At 31.6% G+C, this 20,919-nt stretch overlaps 3 protein-coding genes across 3 annotated transcripts; 2 read left to right on the top strand and 1 right to left on the bottom strand.

Moving 5' to 3' along the window:
- Nucleotides 1-2,148: 2,148 nt before the first annotated feature.
- SAPINGB_P003569 (uncharacterized protein) lies at nucleotides 2,149-9,522 on the top strand (the record flags this gene model as incomplete). The annotated part of the gene is made up of 1 exon (XM_031998286.1): nucleotides 2,149-9,522. One exon carries the CDS (start codon nucleotides 2,149-2,151, stop codon nucleotides 9,520-9,522), a length of 7,374 nt encoding a protein of 2,457 aa, XP_031854177.1.
- A 6,600-nt stretch (nucleotides 9,523-16,122) lies between these two features.
- Nucleotides 16,123-17,359, top strand: SAPINGB_P003568 (uncharacterized protein; the record flags this gene model as incomplete). Its single annotated transcript, XM_031998285.1, has 4 exons — nucleotides 16,123-16,326; nucleotides 16,389-16,531; nucleotides 16,612-16,728; nucleotides 16,786-17,359. 4 exons carry the CDS (start codon nucleotides 16,123-16,125, stop codon nucleotides 17,357-17,359), a joined length of 1,038 nt encoding a protein of 345 aa, XP_031854176.1.
- Nucleotides 17,360-17,493: 134 nt separating this feature from the next.
- Nucleotides 17,494-18,369, bottom strand: SAPINGB_P003567 (uncharacterized protein; the record flags this gene model as incomplete). Its single annotated transcript, XM_031998284.1, has 1 exon — nucleotides 17,494-18,369. The coding sequence occupies one exon, from the start codon at nucleotides 18,367-18,369 to the stop codon at nucleotides 17,494-17,496; it is 876 nt and encodes a 291-aa protein (XP_031854175.1).
- Between the last annotated feature and the right edge of the window lie 2,550 nt (nucleotides 18,370-20,919).

Below are 20,919 nucleotides of genomic sequence, written 5' to 3'. Positions count from 1 at the left end.
TGTATAATAGTTGTAGTATATATATATATATATTATAGTAATTATAACAATTATAACAATTAGCAAAAAAAAAAAAAACAAGGGGAAATTTTTATTTACTCCATATTGAAAGATCCAAGATATGCTAAAAAAAAAAACAATTAAATGTAAAAATAAAAAAAAAATTGATAATTATCAAGTCTTATAAGGCAAACGGGGTTCAAATTTTACTAGCGAGAAAATAGCCAAAAAAGGTAAAAGGGAAAAGGGAAAAAAAAAAAATTATAAATATTGGTGATAATAATAATAATAATAATGATAATAATGATAATAATGGGCGTTCTTTATAAGTGATGAAAGATTATTAGTAACAGGAAATATAGTGTGATGATGATGCGTTTAGGAAGAGGAAGAAATGGAAGAAATTATTAATAAAAATAAAAAATAAAAAATAAAAATCGCTGAAACGCATTCAAGGCATTAAAGACATTTCTTGTTTTATTATTATTATTATTATTATAATAATTATAAGAGATGTTGAAATTTCAGTTAAAAGTTTTCAAGTTACACAATTGTTTCTAAAAAAAAAAATAAAGTCAATATGTATCTAGATATAATTGAATTTAAAAAAAAAAAAAAAAAAAAGAAAGTTAATTTTTTTAATGTTAATTAACATAGTGGTAAGTAGTATTATTGTTATTGTTATTGTTATATTTGTACAATGAAATAAGAAAAAAAAACAATAGAAAAGCCGTAATTTTTCCAGTAACCATGAGGGTGGAGGTGAAAAGCCTTAAAAAAAAAAAAAAAAAAAAAAAGGAAACAATGGGATGTAAATGTTTATAAGCTTGTAAACACTACTACCACTAGTTTTCTTCTTCTTTTTCTTCTTAAGATGAAAACTAGTCGTAGGGTCTATTTTAACCAGAATGAGCTTTGTTTTCTTTTTTTAATATATGTATATATATATGTAACAATCGTATCGTAATCACGATTCAAACAGTCTTGATGACGATACTATACAAAAGTATATACATTATTATGTATGCTACTACTAATATTAATACCAAGTGGGTCCTTATGTTGTTGTTGTTGTCGAATTAAAAAAAATATCTGAGCAAGAAATCTCAAAGTCTCGATTCCTAATTATATAACTAAATAATAATAATAATAATAATAATCATTTATATATAGAAGTTAGGCAAATGTTAGCGCACCGTATTTTTGTTGGTAAAAAAAAAAAAAAAAAAAAAAAAAGTCATCTTCATCATATGGTACCAAGTGGTGTTGAAAAGCAACAAGTAACAATTAAATCTACATTGGGTGTCTGCACTAGTAACTGATTTTTTTTTTTTTTATCTCTCTCTATTATTATAATTACGTAAATATGCAAAAATGTATTTTCATCACATCACATCACACAAGCTGATTATTATAAAAAAAAAAAAAAAAAAAAAAAAATTTGTTTGAAATGTTTGAAAAAATATTATAAACAAATTAAAAATAATATATATATATATATATATAAATCTATATATCCTTTACCCTTTTTATCAAACTAAATGAAAATATTCTCGCTTATTGGGATGGTTTAAGGCGTTCTGAAAGTAGTTCAGAAAAGTGCAAGTATTATTTTGATTTTTCTTCCTCTGCTTCCGTTTTTTTTTCATTATAATGATGAAGAAGAAGAGTTATTCGTATTCTCTCATTTTTGTTGGGATACAGAAATAACAGGTTAGGGTTTGGAAAAGGACACCAAAAATAAAGTGAAAATTTTATTTGTTTTCTTTCCTTATCCATATTATTGTTATTAAATTGGCTGTGCCCTTTTACTGCTGTACTCTAATCGACTATAATAGCTAACACAGAATTCCATTTAGGTACGTTTATATAGTTTATATTATTAAATAAAGATCCATATTATTGTTATTAAATTGGCTGTGCCCTTTTACTGCTGTACTCTAATCGACTATAATAGCTAACACAGAATTCCATTTAGAGCCCACGTAAATCCTAACAGATTAAGAGTCTCATTGACTACGAGTTTTAAACTTAAGAGATAGTATTTGTTTAGGTATTAGGTTAGAGTGCAAGCAAGCAGTAACTTTAAGCAAGTTTTTTTTTCAGTAAAATAATTTGGTTCAATAAAAGTCATTAATTTAATTTAAGATGGTTCAGCCAGGAATAGCTACAGCGACAAAAGGTTCAGCTGATAAAGTTGGGCAAGTTGGAAGTAAAACTGATAACAACGATTCGTCAATAAAAAATGATGGCAACAATAAAAATTTTCAAGGTGAAGAGTCAGGAAAGCGACTCCAATTTGAAGGAGTGGATAATGGTCCCTTTAGAGGAAGGTTTAGTCGTGAACTGAAAACTGGAGACTATTACTTGAACAGTGAATTAGTGGGAGTAAATGATAAAACTGGTGATGTCTTTATGAGACCAATTAGTGAAACTAAATCAGGCAGAATGATTCTTGATGAAATTCGACGACTAAAAATTGAATGCAATGGACAATTGAGATACCAAGAATTACAAAAGGTGTTGGACTGGACTGAGGAACAGGTTCCAGACACCTTTAAAAGCAAAGTAATTGAAGACTATCAGTCGACTGAGAAATTGCTGAATTTAGAATTGAGTTATTACTTTCGTGTGAAACTGAAAGGATCTGACGAGAGAGGTTTCTATTGTAACAAGATTTCAATGCAAAAAAGGCTCGAAATGTTGTATGAACAATCACCAACAACAGAAACACCAGAATCTGAGATTTATAACATGGCAAAGGATTTGAGAGTACAGGTTTTGAGGGTGGATGATCCATATATCAAATGTGTTCTTGAAGTTTTTGATGCAGATATAAATAAAGGAGATGAAGCTGGTATTTTCTTAGTGTGTGAAGTTGTGCGACAAGTGTTACGTGTGAAACTAGCAAATTATGTGACTCAATTGATGTTGAAGGAATTCTCAGGATTGGTGACTGCAACAGACTCAAAGTCAATTAGAACAATCATGACTGAACTTCAGCATGCACTGGAGCAAAGGGTTGATCATGGGCTTGATTGTGCTAATAATCGTCTGATGGGTGTTGGATTTTCGTCGTTACAAGAGTATCCAGTATCTGAGTGGTTCACACCAGAGACAAGACCAACAAGAGTGTCAGCAGTTGTTGAAAACTTAAAGCGAGCAGTTCGGAACTATGAGAAGGATCATAAACAGAATACTGAGATGTTCCCAGATTCTTTAATGATGAATGTTCTCTATACTCAGCATTTGGCTGCGTATCATTTATGTTTATCTATGAATGAGGTTTATCAGCCTGAGTTGAAAGAGTTTCGAGAGAAGTTTGAGAGGACAAAAAGTACTGCAACATTTTATCGAGAGTTTCATCCAAAGTACAGGAAGTTTTGTGAAGAAGGTAATTTACCAGAGAATTATCCAAACCCATATATTGCGTTTCTCAAGGAACTGACTAAGATTTTTGAAAAGAAAGAAAGTGAGGGTTTTGAAGCCCTCAGAGATTATCCATCTCCTTACTATGATGTGCCTGATACTGTGAGTGCTGGCATTGTAGTGAGGAATGATGCTCAAGTGCGCCAGGATTCAACTAATGGGGAATATGTGGTGTGCAAGAAGCTACAAGTTGGTAGTTCATTGCCAGTGGGCCCAAGAGCATTAATGGTGGAAAAGCGACCAGCTGCAGAAGTTCGACCAAAGTCCGAAAATGAGTCAACAAAGAAGGTAAACAATATTCAGTATGTCTCAGCTGTCTTCCAAGTGAAGATAGATGAGCAGAAGTCAGAAAAGAAACCGTTCAGTGAAGTGTATGGTGATTTACCAACTGACATGGCCAAGTGGACTGAAGAGCAGATGTTTGATGGTTTTGAAAAATTACTTGATGCGTTTCCAGTGGATAAGTTTCTTATGCCATTGTTTAAACCTCAAGTAGATTTCCTGGTTAGAATGCATGGCAAAGATTGTGCTGAGCTTGATGAAGTACGCAAGATACTGAAGAGAGGAGAATTTACTGTTACTAGTAGGGCAGGGAGTGACAAAGTTTTTGAGAAGATCGGCTACCCGAAGTTTGGCCGCAAATCACGATACTCAAAGGCAGTCAGTACAGAGACATCTGGTCCTGCAGAGAAAATAGCATATAAAAAGATGGTAACGAAGCCAGCTTTTATCTCCGAAAAAGTGTCATTTGTGGATTCAATGGATGATCTTTTAGCATCAGGGTTTAGTGCTCCAACTAAGACATCAGTCGAGATTCCTGAGACTGTATTATTGTCTGCTGGACTTAAATCGAGAGTGAATACTGAAAGTGATATCATCAAAACTAAATACACAAAGCTGAGCTATGATAACAAGGAAAAAAGTGGAATGGACTATTTGAAGAGCCGTTTACTTCTTATTGATTCTGGCAGTGGTCGTCATATTTGTGGTGATGACAGACTGTTCATTCAAGGAAGTATAAGACCTACCAATGTGAATGTGATTCTGGGTGATGATGTGACGAAGATACATGCATCAAAAGCAGGTGATATCTGGTTAGATAAGGATAATGGAGTGATGTTGCGCAATGTTCTGCTGATTCCTGGGTTTGAGCATATCGTGGTTGCACCCATTTACCTCACCAGAACCTCTGGTAAGGACGCTGCTATAGTAACGTCAAAGGTTGCCAGAGAAAACAAGATTTGCAGTGATGCAGACTCATCTATGTGGCTAATAACGGGATTGCTTACGAACAAACCGCGGGCAAAAGTTTTCAGAACCGTTATTGTTCAGGATATGTCATATGCGTATCTTGATGAGTCGTTTACTGAGCGTCAGTTTGAAGATCCAGAGTTTATGAAGAGGTACATGGTTAGTTATAAGAGCGTGGAAGACTTTGTTGCAAAAGAGGGCATGCTTGAGACAGTCAAGTTTGCTCGGGTTTCACTTGCGACTGAACTGCGCCGTACTGAACGTGTGATTTCTGACATTATGAGCATTCATGATATAGCGCATATTAATTATGGAGCTATTATTGATGGGCTGAAGAATGGGCTTTATCAAGTGTCTTATGATTATTCTAAAGACCCTAGTTTGCTGGAAGGTATTTTACCAATGTTGCCGCATTGTACCACTTGTCATATGAGCAAGATGAAAGATGTGTATCACCCATTAAGTGCAAAAGTGGTGAAGAAGCCTGGTGATCAGCTGTCTGCTGATTTAAAGGTGAAGTTGCCAAAAGGTTTGTACGGTGAAGAAAACGCATTGATCATTGTTGACAAGTTCTCGCACTATGTTTGGACGTTTCCATTGAAGCAGAAGAGCGCTGCAGTGTTAGAGATTGGTTACTTGGTAAGTCTTCTGGAAAATCAGTTGGGGTGGAAGCCAAAGGTTTTGCGTACTGACAATGGTGGTGAATTTACTTCAAACCAGTTTGAAGCTTTTCTGAAAGGAAAAGGGATTATTCATCAGTACTCAGTTCCGTATGTGCATCAACATAATGGTATTGCTGAGGCTAATATCAGAGTTGTTTTCTCTTATGTGAGAGCTGCGCTTCATGCGTGTGGTGGTCATCATGCGTTTTGGCCGTACTGCATGCAGTATGTAGCTTTTGCTATGAACAATCTGATTCCTAGAAATATTCTCATTTACTCTGTTGATGTTGACGGTAATGAGGTTGTTACGCGTAAAGTCATGGTTGCAGAACAAGTATTGAGTGGCAGAAGGGTAAGGACAGATGCTTGTCCTCCTTTTGGTTGTGATGCTTCTATTTGGATTCCAACAGATCAGCGTAAGCCGGGTACAACGCTGGAGCCACGTGCTGTTTCTGGTATATTTTTGGGACATCCACAGGGCCGCCCTGGTGGCTTGTTCTTTTGCCCAAGCAGAAACCGTGTTGTGGTTGCTCAGTCGTTCAAGGTTTATCGTGAGAGTTTCTCTCAGATGGCATTGTGCAAAAATGGTACATATAAGTTGGATGACCATATTGGGAATTTTATGGATGAAGTTGATTGTGATGTGGTTTTTGAGCCTGAGTCGCAGTTGGTTTCTGATGTAGAAATGACAGATCCAATGTCAGTTCCAGATGTGAGGATGGCAGATCCAATGCCAGTTCCTGTAGTCATCCCTTCTGCGCCAGCCAGTTACAAGCAGCCTAAGAGAAGTCTTATTGGTATGGGCATAAAGTCGTCGTCGCAGTTGCCATCGTCGAGTTTCTTTGGAAGCAATCCTGTTTCTAGGAGGCCTGGAGGAGATACTGTGCTGAAGCAGCGTGGAGGAGATGGTGTAGTTGGAGGGTCTGGAGGAGCACTAATTGACAATGCTCAACAGAGTCAAGAAACTACTAAAAAGCCAGATCCATTGGTGAGTGATTTCCCTGCGGTGCTAAAGACTTCAAAGCCTGTTGCTGAAAATCCATTTAAGCAGATTGAGTTTGTGCGTCTTCCTGGCTCCAATGAGCTAAGAGCAGTGCAGAAGGATATTCCTGATGTTGCTGTTAATGATACAACTCGTGTGCTTGGTAACGTTGCTAATGCCGTTACTGATATTGGTGTTCCATCTGTGTTTCATGCATTTGATCCGGAAACATTGTCATTTCCATCTGAAGTGAGTAAAAAGCGAGAGTCAGCATTGCTGGCGATGCCTCAAACTCATGTGCAAGAGGTGGCAAATACTGAGGATTTGGTGCAGAGGAAGCATGGTAAGGCAGTTGATAGTACTATTAGTGGTATTGTTGATGGTGTCGTTGTTGGAGCAGATGCTGATATTGGTGATGGTGTGAGTAATTTTTCTGCTCCAGTTATGGTTTTGCCAGCTGGTGAAACAGAAGGTAGTGGTAGCGTGGATGTGGGTGACGAGGTTGCGCCGTTATCGTCGAACATGGCTGAACAGATTTTATCGCCGTTGATGAACAGTAGCGATCAGCTTGTTGCTAATGCTGCTGTTGGAGGAGGTGAAGGTGTTCAGGCGAGTTTGAGTAATGGTGTAATAAATGGGTCTCCTGCGTTGAGTGTGAATGCTTCTGCTGATTCAGAGTCTGATGATGATTTATTTGAAAGTGCGGTTGAAGGTGATGAGGATGAAGGTATGGAGGAGGATATAGACTTGTTGCCGAAGTTAGTGATGGAGCTGGATGAACAAAGAAGTGATGAGAATGAGGCCAACATTTATGCTGAAGTTGAAGAGAATCCGTTGGCTGAGCAAGAAATGAAGAAGGAAGAAGTAGAAGAGAGGACTAAAAGTATTCTCAAAAGAAAAAGAGTCACTAATGAGATCAAAGAGCAAGAGTCTAGAGAAAAAGAAAAACACGAGTCTAAAGAAAAAGGTAGGCAAGAGTCTGAAGAAAAAGGAAAACAGGAGTCTGAAAGAAAGGAGGACAGTGGTGAGGAAGGAGAAGATGTGCCAAAGGTAAAGAGAGGTCGTGGTAGGCCCAAAGGAAGTACTAAAAAGACTGTGTTGGATAAAATCGAAGAAGCAGCAAGAATTGGAAAAGAAACTGGTGAAGCTGCGAGAGTGCTGCGAAGATCGTCGAGGTTAGAGAAAAGTGCACGAAGACCGGACTTTGTGTATGATGATGAGACTGATGATGAAAGAATAAAAAGAGAGATGCGAGAGATTGTGGCACTGCATAAAGAAATTGAGAAAGAGAAAGAGGAGGAAGAAAAGGAAAGAAAGAGAAAGGAATTTGAGAGAGTAGGAAATTTTAGTGCTTGGATTGAAAGGGTGAAGAAAATTGAAGGGAAAGGTTGGATTAAGGACCCGAAGAAGCCGTTGAAGGAAAAGCGTGGTAGGAAGCCTCTGGCTCAAGGTGTTGAAAAAGTGCGAATGGCAAAGCCTTTTATTCAGGATGTGGCTGGTGGTGAGCTGTACGAGCAGTTCAGAGAATCATGTCTTCCAGAAATTGGAGATCTTGATGCTGAAATGGTACCGATACCCATTGCTGTGTATGATGAAAAAGGCAAATACAAAGAGCATTGGCTTTGGGCTAGAAAAACTGAAATTATGGCGCTTTACCAGAAAGGTACTTTTATGGGTGTTGAAGAAGGTTTTGACATGACTGGGAAAACGGTGATTGATACTATGTGGGTTTACTCATTGAAGACTAAAGAAGGGAAAGTCATTTTATTTAAGGCTAGACTTGTTGCGCGTGGCGATAAGCAAGTTGATGGCATTGACTTTAATATTATCTCGTCTCCAACATTGGGTGTTGAGAAGCTTAGAATGGTGTTTGCAACAGCAGCTGTTAGAGGTTATCACATACACCAACTTGATATCAAGTCTGCGTATTTAAATGCGGATGTTGATGAAGAAATCTACGTCAAAGTTGATATTCCTGGTGAGGGCCGGAAGATTTTTAGGTTGATTAAGAATCTGTATGGACTTCGTCAAGCGCCGTTAAACTGGTACAATCATCTGAAAGGTACTCTTGAGTCACTTGGATTTAGGGAGTCAGCTGAATGCCCAAACACATTTACACGTGGGTATGATGCAAATTTGGTGATTGTTTTGGTCTATGTTGATGACATTCTGGTGATGGGAGAAGATGAAGAGGTGATTGGCAGCACTAAAACGGAGATCTTGTCAGTTTATGAAGGAAAGGATTTTGGCAGAATCAGCAAATTCTTGAACATGAATGTGACTTACGATCTTGAGCAAGGTGTGGTGACATTGGACTTGCATGAGAAGATTGCAGAATTGAATAGCATGGTGCGTAAGTACAACATCAAGCCGAGCAGATCTCCCATGGTCTTGAGCTTTCGGGATCGTCCTGGAACAAAGCCTGGCCAAGAAAAACGGGAAATCGGTGAGTTGTTGTCAGCCCCAATGGTTGCTGACTATCGTCATATGGTTGGAAGACTGCGCTATTATGCAACTGTTTGTCGTGTGGACATTGTTGATGCAGTTCGGAAAGTGAGTCATTTTCTGAATGAAGCAACCATGGAGCACTTTGAGGCTGTCAAGAAGCTTGTTGGGTATGTGGTCAGTACGCCGAAGCGTGGTTTGATTTTTAGACGGGAAATGGATAATCTTGTGTGTTACACTGATGCGAGTAGGACAACAGTTGGAAAAGATGTGGTCGGCGTGAAAGCATTTGTGATCCTGTATGGTGGTGCTCCAATCTGTTGGCTGTCAAAGCGAATTGATATCATCATTAGAAGCATTCGGGATGCTGAGTTGACTGCAGTGATTGACTGTTTACCTAAGGTCATTAATACTCGCATGTACTTGCATGCATTGAAGAATTCTTACCGAAGACCTGTGGAGATTCGTGAAGACAATAGTGCACTGGTGCAGAATCTGACTGGGCAAAAGGAAATTGAGACAATGTATTTGAAAGAAAACTACGATCAAATCCGAGCCTCAATTGCTGATAAGACCATTACGATTCAACCAGTGAGAACTGATGATCAGTTGGCAGACTTTCTGACTAAGGCTTTTACGAATGATGGCTTCATGAAGGCAATTACTAGGATTCAAGTTGGTGATGGCTATGATGGCTGGCTGCATGAGATGAAGCGACTGAAATTGGATATGGTGATGGCAAAGTTGAATTGAGGTTCTGATGCCCATTAGCTGGACACCAGAATGGAGGAGTGTTGGGATACAGAAATAACAGGTTAGGGTTTGGAAAAGGACACCAAAAATAAAGTGAAAATTTTATTTGTTTTCTTTCCTTATCCATATTATTGTTATTAAATTGGCTGTGCCCTTTTACTGCTGTACTCTAATCGACTATAATAGCTAACACAGAATTCCATTTAGGTACGTTTATATAGTTTATATTATTAAATAAAGATCCATATTATTGTTATTAAATTGGCTGTGCCCTTTTACTGCTGTACTCTAATCGACTATAATAGCTAACACAGAATTCCATTTAGAGCCCACGTAAATCCTAACAATTTTTACGACTACTAATAAATTATAATAAATTATGGTTGTTAAATTGGTCATGTATTTCATCAAGTGATGCTTTTTCTTTTTATTTTTATTGTCCGCTTGATCTTGCCTTAGAATTAATTATTGAGGGTCTTTTAGTCAATAATAATTAGATTGAGAATACATGTTTATAAACATGTGAGTTTTTTTTATCATGTTTTGAACAAAAAAATTTTAAGAAATTTAAGAAATTATATTATGCGAGATTTAATATCATCAAGTTTTATTTTTCATTTTTCATTTTTCATTTTTCATTTGCATGTTTCTTCGTTTCTTTCATTTCTATGTTAGATTCATTTAAGAAAATAAAGGGAAGATTAGCCTATGAAAGAAAAAAAAAAACAAAATTAAGGGGAGGGGGTAAGATTAGCCTATAGGTTATGAAAGAAAGAAAAAAAAAAAGGGAAGATTAGCCTATGTAAGGAAAAAAAAAACAAAAGAAGACAAACCTTGATCCAATTAAAAAGTTTCATATAATGCCCACGAAAAGTAAAAGAAACAAACCAATTTTGATAAAAAAAAAAGAAAGAGAGGAGGGGGAAAAAAAAAAAAAAAAAACTCTGTTTAAGGTGGAGAAGAAGAATTTATTTATCATCAACTAATTAATTGATGATGATGATGGTGATGATCTTAAATGATAGTGATGATTGTATATTGTAAATGAAATAAAAACAAAGATATTTCAAATATTGTAAAAGAATTTCGGGGTTTTTTTTTTATTTATTCAATTCAAAATTAAGCAACCAGTTTTTGAACTTCAACTCTACAATTCTCCAAAACTAGTTTGATCGGAATCGAAAATAAATAAATAAATAAAAATCTATATATATATTTTTTTTTCTTTATTTATGTTTGTCACCTAAGTAAAAGGAAAATTATCACCAGGTATTCCGAGTTTTTTTTTTTATTTATCCTTTAGAATTAAAAAAAAAATGAAAACTAAGAGAAACAGATATTTTATTTTTTATACTTAATTTTTTTTAACTATTTTATTATTTTTGATTAATTGATAGATTGATTGATAATAATGATTGTTGTAATAAAAGGGGCCGCCTCATACAAATGCACGCCAGTATATATTTTTAAAGAAATATTCAAAGCTGCCAATAATAATAATAATAATAATAATAATTTTTTTTTTGTGTGTGTGTAATTTTATCATTTTCCAAATGGTGTCAATTTTTTAAAAAAAAAAACCATGTTTTTATTTTGTATATATGTATATTGTGAAAAAAAAAAAAAAATCAAAAACATTTAGTCAATGTTAAAATGTAAAGTGTAAAATGTAAAGTGTAAAGTGTAAAATTTAAAATAAAAAAAAAACTTTTGATTTACTTTTTAACAATATATAATAAATTAATATTTATTTGTGTAAAATAAATTTACACAAAATTTTAAACTTTTTTATTTTTTTTTTTTAATGCGGATCCCTTTTTCAAAAATAATTTTTTTTTTTTTTTCAACAGTTTTATATATATTTATATATAAAAAAAAAATCAAATTTTAAATAATGACAAAAAAAAAACTTTAATCTGGCGAAATGGAAGAAACTGAAATAGAAAAATAGAAGCAAAAATAAAAATAAAAATAAAAAAAAATAAAAAAGAAGTTTTCAAGTTTGTTAAGGGTTTACTACACGTAGCAGCATACTTTTGAAAAAAAAAATAATAATAATAAAGAATCCATCAATTTTGAACAAAAAAAAAAAAAAGAATTCAAATATGGCCAAAAGTTTGTATATTTCTTTCTTTATGGAGGGTTTTTTTTTTTGACCAGCTAAATAATTGATTATAATCAATTATAATAATACCTGAGCAATCCTTTATTCCCCTCCTTCTATCTCTCTCCCTTTTTTTTTTTTTTTTTTAAAAAAAAAAAAGAAAAACAAATTCTAAATCTATAAACCTGCACTCATCCATTATCACAATTTTTATTTTTAAATTTTTTAAATTTTTAAAAATTTTAAAAATTTTAAATTAAATTAAAAAAAAAAGAAAGAAAGAAAGAAAGAAAACTGCCAATAAACAATTTTCTTTTCAAACGCTGTCCTTTTTTTTTTAATTATTTAATTTTTTATTTTATTTTTTTTTTTCTTCTTCCTCACCCCTTTGTTATCTTGACCAATAGGCTTTATTGCGCACTATATAAAACAAATTTTATTTTTTTTTTTTTTATAATTTGTATGATATTTATTATTATTATAATAAATAAATCGCCCTCCTCAACTTACCATTTAGAAGAAACAAATGATCATCATAATCATCATCATCATCATCACACCTACCTCCTCCTCTTCTTTCTCTAGCAATAGCCTTAAAATAAAAAAATACTAAAATATTAATATTCAAGACCCAAAGTATAATAATAATAATAATAATAATAATAATAATAATAATAATAATAATAATAATAATAATAATAATAATACCAAAAAAGATTAAAAAAAAAATTTTTTCTTTGTTGCAAATTTAGTACTGGATTTGGTCCAAGAAATCAATTAATGCTTTTGAACTATTTTAAAACCATCTTTTTTGCTCTTTTCAATGTTTTTATTATATCATCATGAATAACAATAATACTTACCCGAATATTATTATTATTATTATTATTATTATTATTATTATTATTATTATTATTATTATTATTATTATTATTATTATTATTATTATTATTATTATTATTATTATTATTATTATTATTATTATTATTATTATTATTATTTGTAGTAGTAGTAGTAGTAGTAGTAGTAGTAGTAGTAGTAGTAGTATTGCATTACTATTATACTCATTAGTACTTAACAATAATAAACAAAATAAACAATAAAAAACAATAAAAAACAATAAAAAAATTCCCACATGGCTGCCATCGTTGGTTTTTTTTTTTTTTTTTATCCAACAACAACATGCAGTAATATTATAATATTATAATATATTAAATAAGTAATTACTTAATTAAAATGCACATTTGTTTGGGTTGTTTTGGACTTTTTTTTTATTTTTTTGAATTAGAACTAACCAAGAGCAAAACCAAAACCAAAAAAAATAAAAAAAATAAAATATATATACTCAACAGATAAATATACTTAGTTGGGCAAATAATCATCTTGTGATCGGCATTCCTTTTTATTTTTTTATTTTTTTTTCTCTTGTTGATGCTATTGCTGTTGCTGTTACTGTTGCTGCTGTTGTTGGTGCTGCTTCTCGCTTCTCGCTTCTGCTGCAATTTTACAATTGTAAAAAAAAATAAAAATAAAAAAAAAAAAAATTCTTTTACTGCTAAAAAAAAAAACCGCATATTTGGATATACAAAAAAAAAAAATTAAATAAAAATAAAAATAAAAATCCGCCTTGGACAAGAAATCATGAAGAAAAAAAAATTTGTATATAAAAAAAAGCCTTCATTTAGTATTTCCCCCTTTTTTGAATTTTTTTTTATGGAATGATTTTTGGTCATTAAAACAAAACAAAAAAAAAATAAAGAAAGAAAGAAAGAAAGAAAGAAAGAAAGAAAGAAAAAAAAAAAAAAAAAAAAAAAAAAAAATTAGAATCCTCGTATTTTATTTTTTTTTTTTAATAACCGAGCTGATTATTAAGAAGTCATCATCTTCTTCTCTTATAATAACAAATCAAAACTAGAAAATCAAAATTAAAAATAAAAATTTATATTCACTCTTTCTTATTTGGTTATTGACCTTTATTGTAAATGATATTAATTGTAGTTCAAAAAAAGAATATAAAAAAAGAAAAGAAACAAAAATTAATTTAATTGGTATTCTAGATAACAATTCGAAATATTGTTTAATAATAATAATAATAATAATAATAATGATAATAAAATAACACGTAAATGTTGAGTGAGCTTTGAAATGTTCAACTTGTTTTTTTTATTATTGTCTTCAACTCTTAATATCTTTTTCTTTCTTTCTTTCTTTCTTTTTTTTTCCTTCATCTAAGGAAATTTATCATCTATTTATAATTCCCTTGGAAATTGTATATATATTTATAAAAATATATTTAAATAATTTTAAAAAAAAAAAAAAATTTCACGATTCATCCAAAAAAAAACAAAAAAAAAGGCCAGAAACTATATCTTCCAATATGTAAAATGGGTAATGAACACAAATGGATAATATTAACTATCATTTTAATTGTCATCTTCGTCATCGTCATAGTCATCATCATAATTACCGGGAGATTCAAAACTAAAAAACATTGTTTAGGCAGAAATGGACAAATAACTCTTTTTAATTCCAAGGTTTTCATGTCATTTAAAAAAAAAACTTAAAAAAAACTTAAAAGATAAAAATGAAATGAAATGAAATGAAATATATATCATAATTATTTTCATATTTTTTTTGATTTATTAAAATCTTTTTTGAAAATGTCTTTTTTTTTTCAAAATAATTCTAATATTAAATGGCTTCTTTTTTTCTTTCTCTCTTTCATTCATTTTCAAAGCCTCTTTTTTCAACATGTTGCCATAACAATCTATCTCATTTGAGGATCCTTTTTTTTTTTTTATTTCTCTTTTTCTCTTTTTTTCTTTCTTACTATTCTTCTTTAACTTTTAATTATCCTTCTTTTGATTCTCCTCATCTTCATTTATTTTATGCACATTAATCACCATTCATCTCTAAATACCCGGCTCTTTGGATGTCATTTATCGGGTCAAACATAATCAGATTGAGTTTAAAAAATATTTCAAACAGTGTAAACATCTCAAAAAAAAAAAAAAATTCACTTTGGATATTTTGGAGTAAATAGAAAGAAAGAAAGAAAGAAAGAATATATATATATATATATATATATATACCCTTTTCCTCTCCACCATATTTGAAACTAGTACTTTGTTTTTAAACCAAATTCCATCAATATTTCAAATATTTATTTTACCTTTAAAACTAAATGAAACTAATCTTTAGTTTAGGATACTCAATTTTTAACAGTTTAATTTCTAATACATATAATAATAATGTGGATGAAAAGAATTTTTTTTAAAAAAAAAAAATAAATAAATCAACATTTCTTGGTAATGAGCTTTAAATATTTGGTTCTAAATAAACAATTATCCCTATATTTAGTTAATTATCAAGCTCATATCATTTCTTCCTTTTTTTTTTTTTTAATTTAATCTTCATCAATTACCATAAATATTAAAATCCCTGGATCAAATTTTTTTTTATCCCTTATCCCTCTTATTGTTTTTTTTTCTTTTTCTTTTTTTTATTTTTATTTTTTCATAACTACCCTGTTAGTTTATTATTGTTTACCAAAATCTCGACTCAATTATTCCTCTCTCCCCATCGCCACCCCTCACAATCCATTGTTCTTTTTCTATAGATAATATTTGGCACTAGTCCATTTACCCTAAAAATGACCCTTATCATCATCTGTTTAATGACTTTTGATCAAATTTCTTGGGAAATAAAGAAATAAATGAAAAAAAAAAACTTTTTTTGTTCCGCACTAAATCTCTATTCATGGGAAAATAAAGCTATTTTATTCCCACCAAAAAAAGATAAAAAAATTTAAATTAAAAAAATTTCATTTGAAATTTTTTAAAATAAAAAGTTAACCATTCTACTTATCAAAAAAAAAAAAAAACTACATATATATTCTCCTTTTTAAACCAAATCTTTTGGTTTTCATCATATTGTTTTTTTTTTTCAACATTTTTTACTTTGGATCAAAAAACCGTTTTTTTTTCTCTCTTTTTTTTTTTTTTTTTTTTTTTTTATCCCTGAGTGGAGAAATTGCCATTAACCAACCTACTGTGCATTTCATTTATCAACCTAAGTTGCAATTTTCACGTGACTTGGAATACGTACATATATATATATATATATATATATTACACTATCCGGGAAAATGTTTATTTCCTATTTCACATGACTTAAAAACTAAAAAAAGTGTTACCCTATCAAACACTCTCATCCTCATACTCAGCCGCACTTATATCTTTAAAAGCACTTTGATAAAAAAAAACTCAAACCTTAATTAAATTATTCACAAGCCATGTTGAAATTCTCATCATGTTGAAATTCTCATTAGAAACAACAATTGTTATATATATTATAACCACCTCCATTCGCATATAAAAGAAATGAAAATTCCTCTCTTTTTCTTAAAAAAAAAAAATCAAAAAACAAAAAACTCCCTCTTCTTCTTTCTTTCTTTCCTTACAAAAAACATCATACACCTTCTCTCTTAACTAACAATGTCTTTGAGAAGCTGGATCTCTTCCTTCCCCCTCATGGGCCTCGTCACTGGCTTTTCCCAAGATATCTTGACTAGTATCTTAAAAACTGGACCCATCCCAGAACATATTGCTTTTATCATGGATGGCAATCGTCGCTTCGCCAAAAAAAATGGCCTCGAGCTTGGAGAGGGCCACGTTGCAGGCTTTGAAAGTCTTGGTACTGTACGTCATTTTTTCCTTCCTTACCTTAAATACATCCCAATTACATTCTAATCAAAATTTAGATTCTTGAAGTTCTCTACAGTGCTGGTGTCAATACTATAACCGTCTATGCCTTTTCAATTGAAAACTTTAACCGCCCAAAACACGAAATTGATTCCCTCTTCAACATTATCCGCAGCAAACTTGTCCTGATTAAGGATAAAGAGTAAGTTATTTTAAAGAAATAAAAATAAAAAATAAAAAAAAAAAAAAAAAAACATCCAAAATCTAACACAACTCCAAAAGCCAAGTGCCTTCCCGATATGGAATCAAAGTTAAATTTATTGGCAATCGCGACTTGATCCCTGAAGATATCATGGTTCTCATTGAAGAGCTAGAGGAAGCAACAAAAGATATGACTAGGTATGTTCTACCATCGCAATGAAACTTCCCATCTCTAACCACCACAATCTCATATAGAGGTATCTTGAATATTGCCTTCCCATACACCTCTCGCGATGACATTGCTGCCGCCATCCGCAATATCGCCACCTCTGTTGAAAAGGGCCAGATCGAGGCAAAAGATATCGACATTGTCAAGTTTGAAAAAGCAATGTACACGGGTCAAAGCCCTGACCTTGATATTATGGTACGCACCTCGGGTGAAACCCGCTTCTCCGACTTTATGATTTGGCAAGGCTGTGATAACTGCACTCTCGAGTTCATCGATACCCTTTGGCCAGACATCAATGCTTGGAACATGTTTAAGATTCTCTTCAAATGGAGTTACAAATCAACAAAGTATTTTGAAAAGGAAGAAATCAAGCAATCCAAGCGTGCCGATGTCATCAAGTCCCTCTCTGGCTCACGCAAGCTTAATCTCCCTAAACAATACATGGCCGATGCTTTCAACCCCACGTCTTTGCCTACCAAAGTGTTCAAGGGTGGTCCTGCAGCCGCTTCCACCCCTACCGGGTCTTCCAAGAGTAAAGTTCCTCCCAAGGTATCTGTTACTGAAGTTGCGCGCAACGACGTGCTACTTGCCAATGCCTGAATGGTTGTTTTTTGCTTTATAGTATCTGCTGTGCGAATGGGAATCAATATTTACAACAAAAAAAAAAAGGTAGTAGTAGTAGTATAGTATAGTAATGTAATGTAATGTAATGTAATTTAATTATTTAAGCAGTATTATTGTTTCTTTGAAGCTACGCGACGTTTCCTGGTCGAAGGCTTGGGTGTAGATGTAGAAGTGGTTGTTGAGACTGCGGGTAATAAATCAATATCATCGGAGGGTAATGCAAGGACACCTTCTGGTCCCGTAAGAGCTTGTAAAAATGTCTTCTTTTCCACCTTGGCCTGCTCAACCGCACGCGCATCGTCAACACGCATATGGTAGCGCAGGTACACTACTGTTTCCGCAACAAGCACCACAATGGCGCCAAATAGTGCCAGCAATGTACGTGCCGGCAAGTCCCAATGAAAGTAATTTCCCGAGCAGTACCATAGCGCGTAAGCCACCGATGCCACCGAAATACCCACATTAACAATGGCTGTTAGCTGCTCGCGCACCGCCTTAATTTCCTGGCCTGGAGTCAAAACTTCTTGTAAAGAAGAAGCAGGTGCCGCTCCACCTACCATCTCCATATACTCGGCCTCCTCGGCCTCGCGCCTCAGCCGGGACATCAATGCAATGTATTCGGGTGATTTGGCAGGCGGCGGAGGTGGTGGCGGCGTGTACACGGCTGAGTTTCTGACCAGTGACACGAGAGGAGTACATGTTTTGCTGGCAAGGGTTATGAGCTGTGCATGTGAGATAGAAGGCGATGAAGTGGGTGGTAAAAGAGTAGTGGAAGATTGTTGTTTGATGTTAGCAGAAATCTTTTCTGAAGTTGTGTCCAGGGTTGTAGTGGAAGAGACATTGTGGGTGGGCTTTGTTTTGATGGTGGGGTTTTGGTCATTGGAAAGGTCTGGAGAGATTTGATCTGAAGTGTTGTTATCATTGTTTTGTGAATGATAAAGCTCCAAAGCTGTTTTAATTGCAGGAGTAACTGTAAGAAGAACCATGATGTAGATAGGTTTTTATTGTAAATGACAGCTTTGATTTTTTTATTTTTGGAGAGAAAGGGAAGGAAGAAGTGAAAAAAAAAAAAAAAAAATATTGTAAAGACAGAAAGGATGCTTATTTTAAATGGTGTTGCATAAAAAAACACATCCTCAGGTTAGGGTTAGAAAATAAAATAAAATAAAATAAAAAAAATAAAAAAAAAAAAAAAAAAAGCAGCATCATTATCATTTTCTTCCAAAATGCTTTTTTAACAACACGCATAAATCATAAAGGTTTTCTCTGGTTACTGTATTTTGTTTTTTCTTTTTGATTATTTAGAAGATAATTGCGCTCATGTTTATTTTTATTTTATTTCATTTCAAGAAATTGATATTTCTACTTCATGTTACTTGATATTTTAGTATGTATATACCAGTCTTTTTCATTTCTTAAAAACTTTGTCCCTTTTTATCAAACCTATCCCAATAATAAGTTATTAAGAATTCTCCAAAAAAAACTACCCGCAGAATGTTGAAAGATTGTTTTTTTTTTTTGAACCCCCCTAAATAAAATAAAATAAAATAAAATGTAAATACCCTTGTTAATTCATTCATACAAAGTTATTCTTATTATTCTAGAATATAATGAACCAGATTTCACCCTCGTGAATTTTTTTTTTTAAAAAAAAAAAAATAAAGTGGCTAGCATGGATTTCAGATTAAAAAATAAAGAAAAAAAATCTCTGGTACTAATAATTATACACTTTGTTTAATTTAAACAAACTACCCCATGTTTTTTTGCGAAATAAAAAATTTACCCTACACTTTAAACGAGGTTTTTTTTTTTCTTGTCATGGTTTGTTTTTTTTTTTTTATTTTTAAATCAGAATTTTTTTTTAAAAAAAATAAACGGCTTATCATTTTTCTAATATTCAGATCAACTTGGAAAGAAATACTGATTGTAATAAGAATCTATATAAGTTAATTTCCAAATACAATCTACGATTTAACTAAAAGTTTTAACCAACTATAAGCTGAAAAAGAAATGGAAGTTCATCATACCCTGAGCATTTTATCTAAAAATTATTCTGTTGCTCTAAAGAAAAAAAAAAAATCAAATGCCAATTAAAAAATTAAAAAGATCTTTAAAAAAATACCACAAATTGGTTTTTTGAAACTTTTTTATAGGAATTCTTGTGTTTTTTTTTTTTATCAATATGCCTTTATAATACCGATTTTTTTAAAAACTTGATAACGTGGAACCCTTATGTTACTCAAACTGTATTGATAGAAAGTAATGTAATACTTTAATTTTTCAATTGCTTAATCAATATCCGTGTTATGTTTTCTTGTTAAGATTGTTTTGATAATTTCCAATCATACCCATTTAAGAAAAAAAAAAATTTAAAAAAAAAAAAAAAAGAAGTTTTGATCATGGTAAAAAGAGTTGATGTAAAAATATTTAAATTTCTTTATAAGTACTTTGATTTTTTGGGGGGAGGTAAATCACTAAAGAAATCATTATAACTAACTGTGGTTATTTTTTTTTTACAAAACCTGAAATATTTATATGGTTAGCTATAAAAATGCAAGTACTCCTTTTTTTTTTTTGCTTATTATCAACTACTAGAATTACCCAAAAGAACAGAAAGAATTGTATTTATTATTTTTTTTTTTTTTTCAAACTGAATACATTTTCTATCTAACCAAACTTCAATGAATTTTTTTTTTTTTTTAAATGGCAGTTCTGAAAGAACTTTAAATCGAGGAAAGTCACTACAGGTAATCTCATTTTTTAGATAGATTCACCCCTTAATTAAAGATACATTACATGAGATATTATTTCAAAGTATGAAAGAAAAAAAAATAAACTATTATTTTGTTAGCAATATCCTGTTAGTGTTTTTTTTTATAAACCTTTTTGGTCCCGTTAGTGCTTTTCATAAAAAAAATTTTTTTTTTTTTTGGTTTCTTTAGTGCTTTTTATGAAACGCTTAGTTTCTTTAGTGCTTTTTATTTAAAAGAAAAAATTTGTATATTAACAGTTAAAAGAGATCAAAAAAAAAAAAAATTTGTAAATTAATTAATAATTATTAGTTTCTTATAAGAAACTATTTTAATCATTTTATCTAGGCCAATTGTATAAATATTATGCAAGAGTTTTTTTTTTTTTTGTTGTGATTTTATTAAAAGGAATATATATATATATATATATATTTATAGTTAGTTTTATTTTAAATATCGTAATAATTTTTTTTAATTTTATTTTTACTTTAAATACATCTACTATAATTTTGTTTTTTTTTCTCATAGTAAAGAATCAAATTTTTTTGATTTATATTTTTTAGAAACTTTTTTCTGTTGACTATTATTGGTTTGACAAAAGAAGTAATTTATTTTGAGACCATTACCTAATTATTACGGGTATTTTTATTAATCTTACACATAGATATAATTAGTAATTAAATTGTATATATTTGATAAGATAACTTTATGTTTACCATTAACAAACTATTTAACTTTTTATCTGTAATAATGACTATATAATATAAAATAATTTAATTTTTTTTA

This window comes from Magnusiomyces paraingens (genome assembly GCF_902498895.1).
Source record: "Magnusiomyces paraingens strain CBS 517.90 genome assembly, contig: contig3, whole genome shotgun sequence".
Lineage (NCBI taxonomy): Eukaryota > Fungi > Ascomycota > Dipodascomycetes > Dipodascales > Dipodascaceae > Magnusiomyces > Magnusiomyces paraingens.
This window is presented reverse-complemented; position numbering and strand designations above follow the sequence as displayed.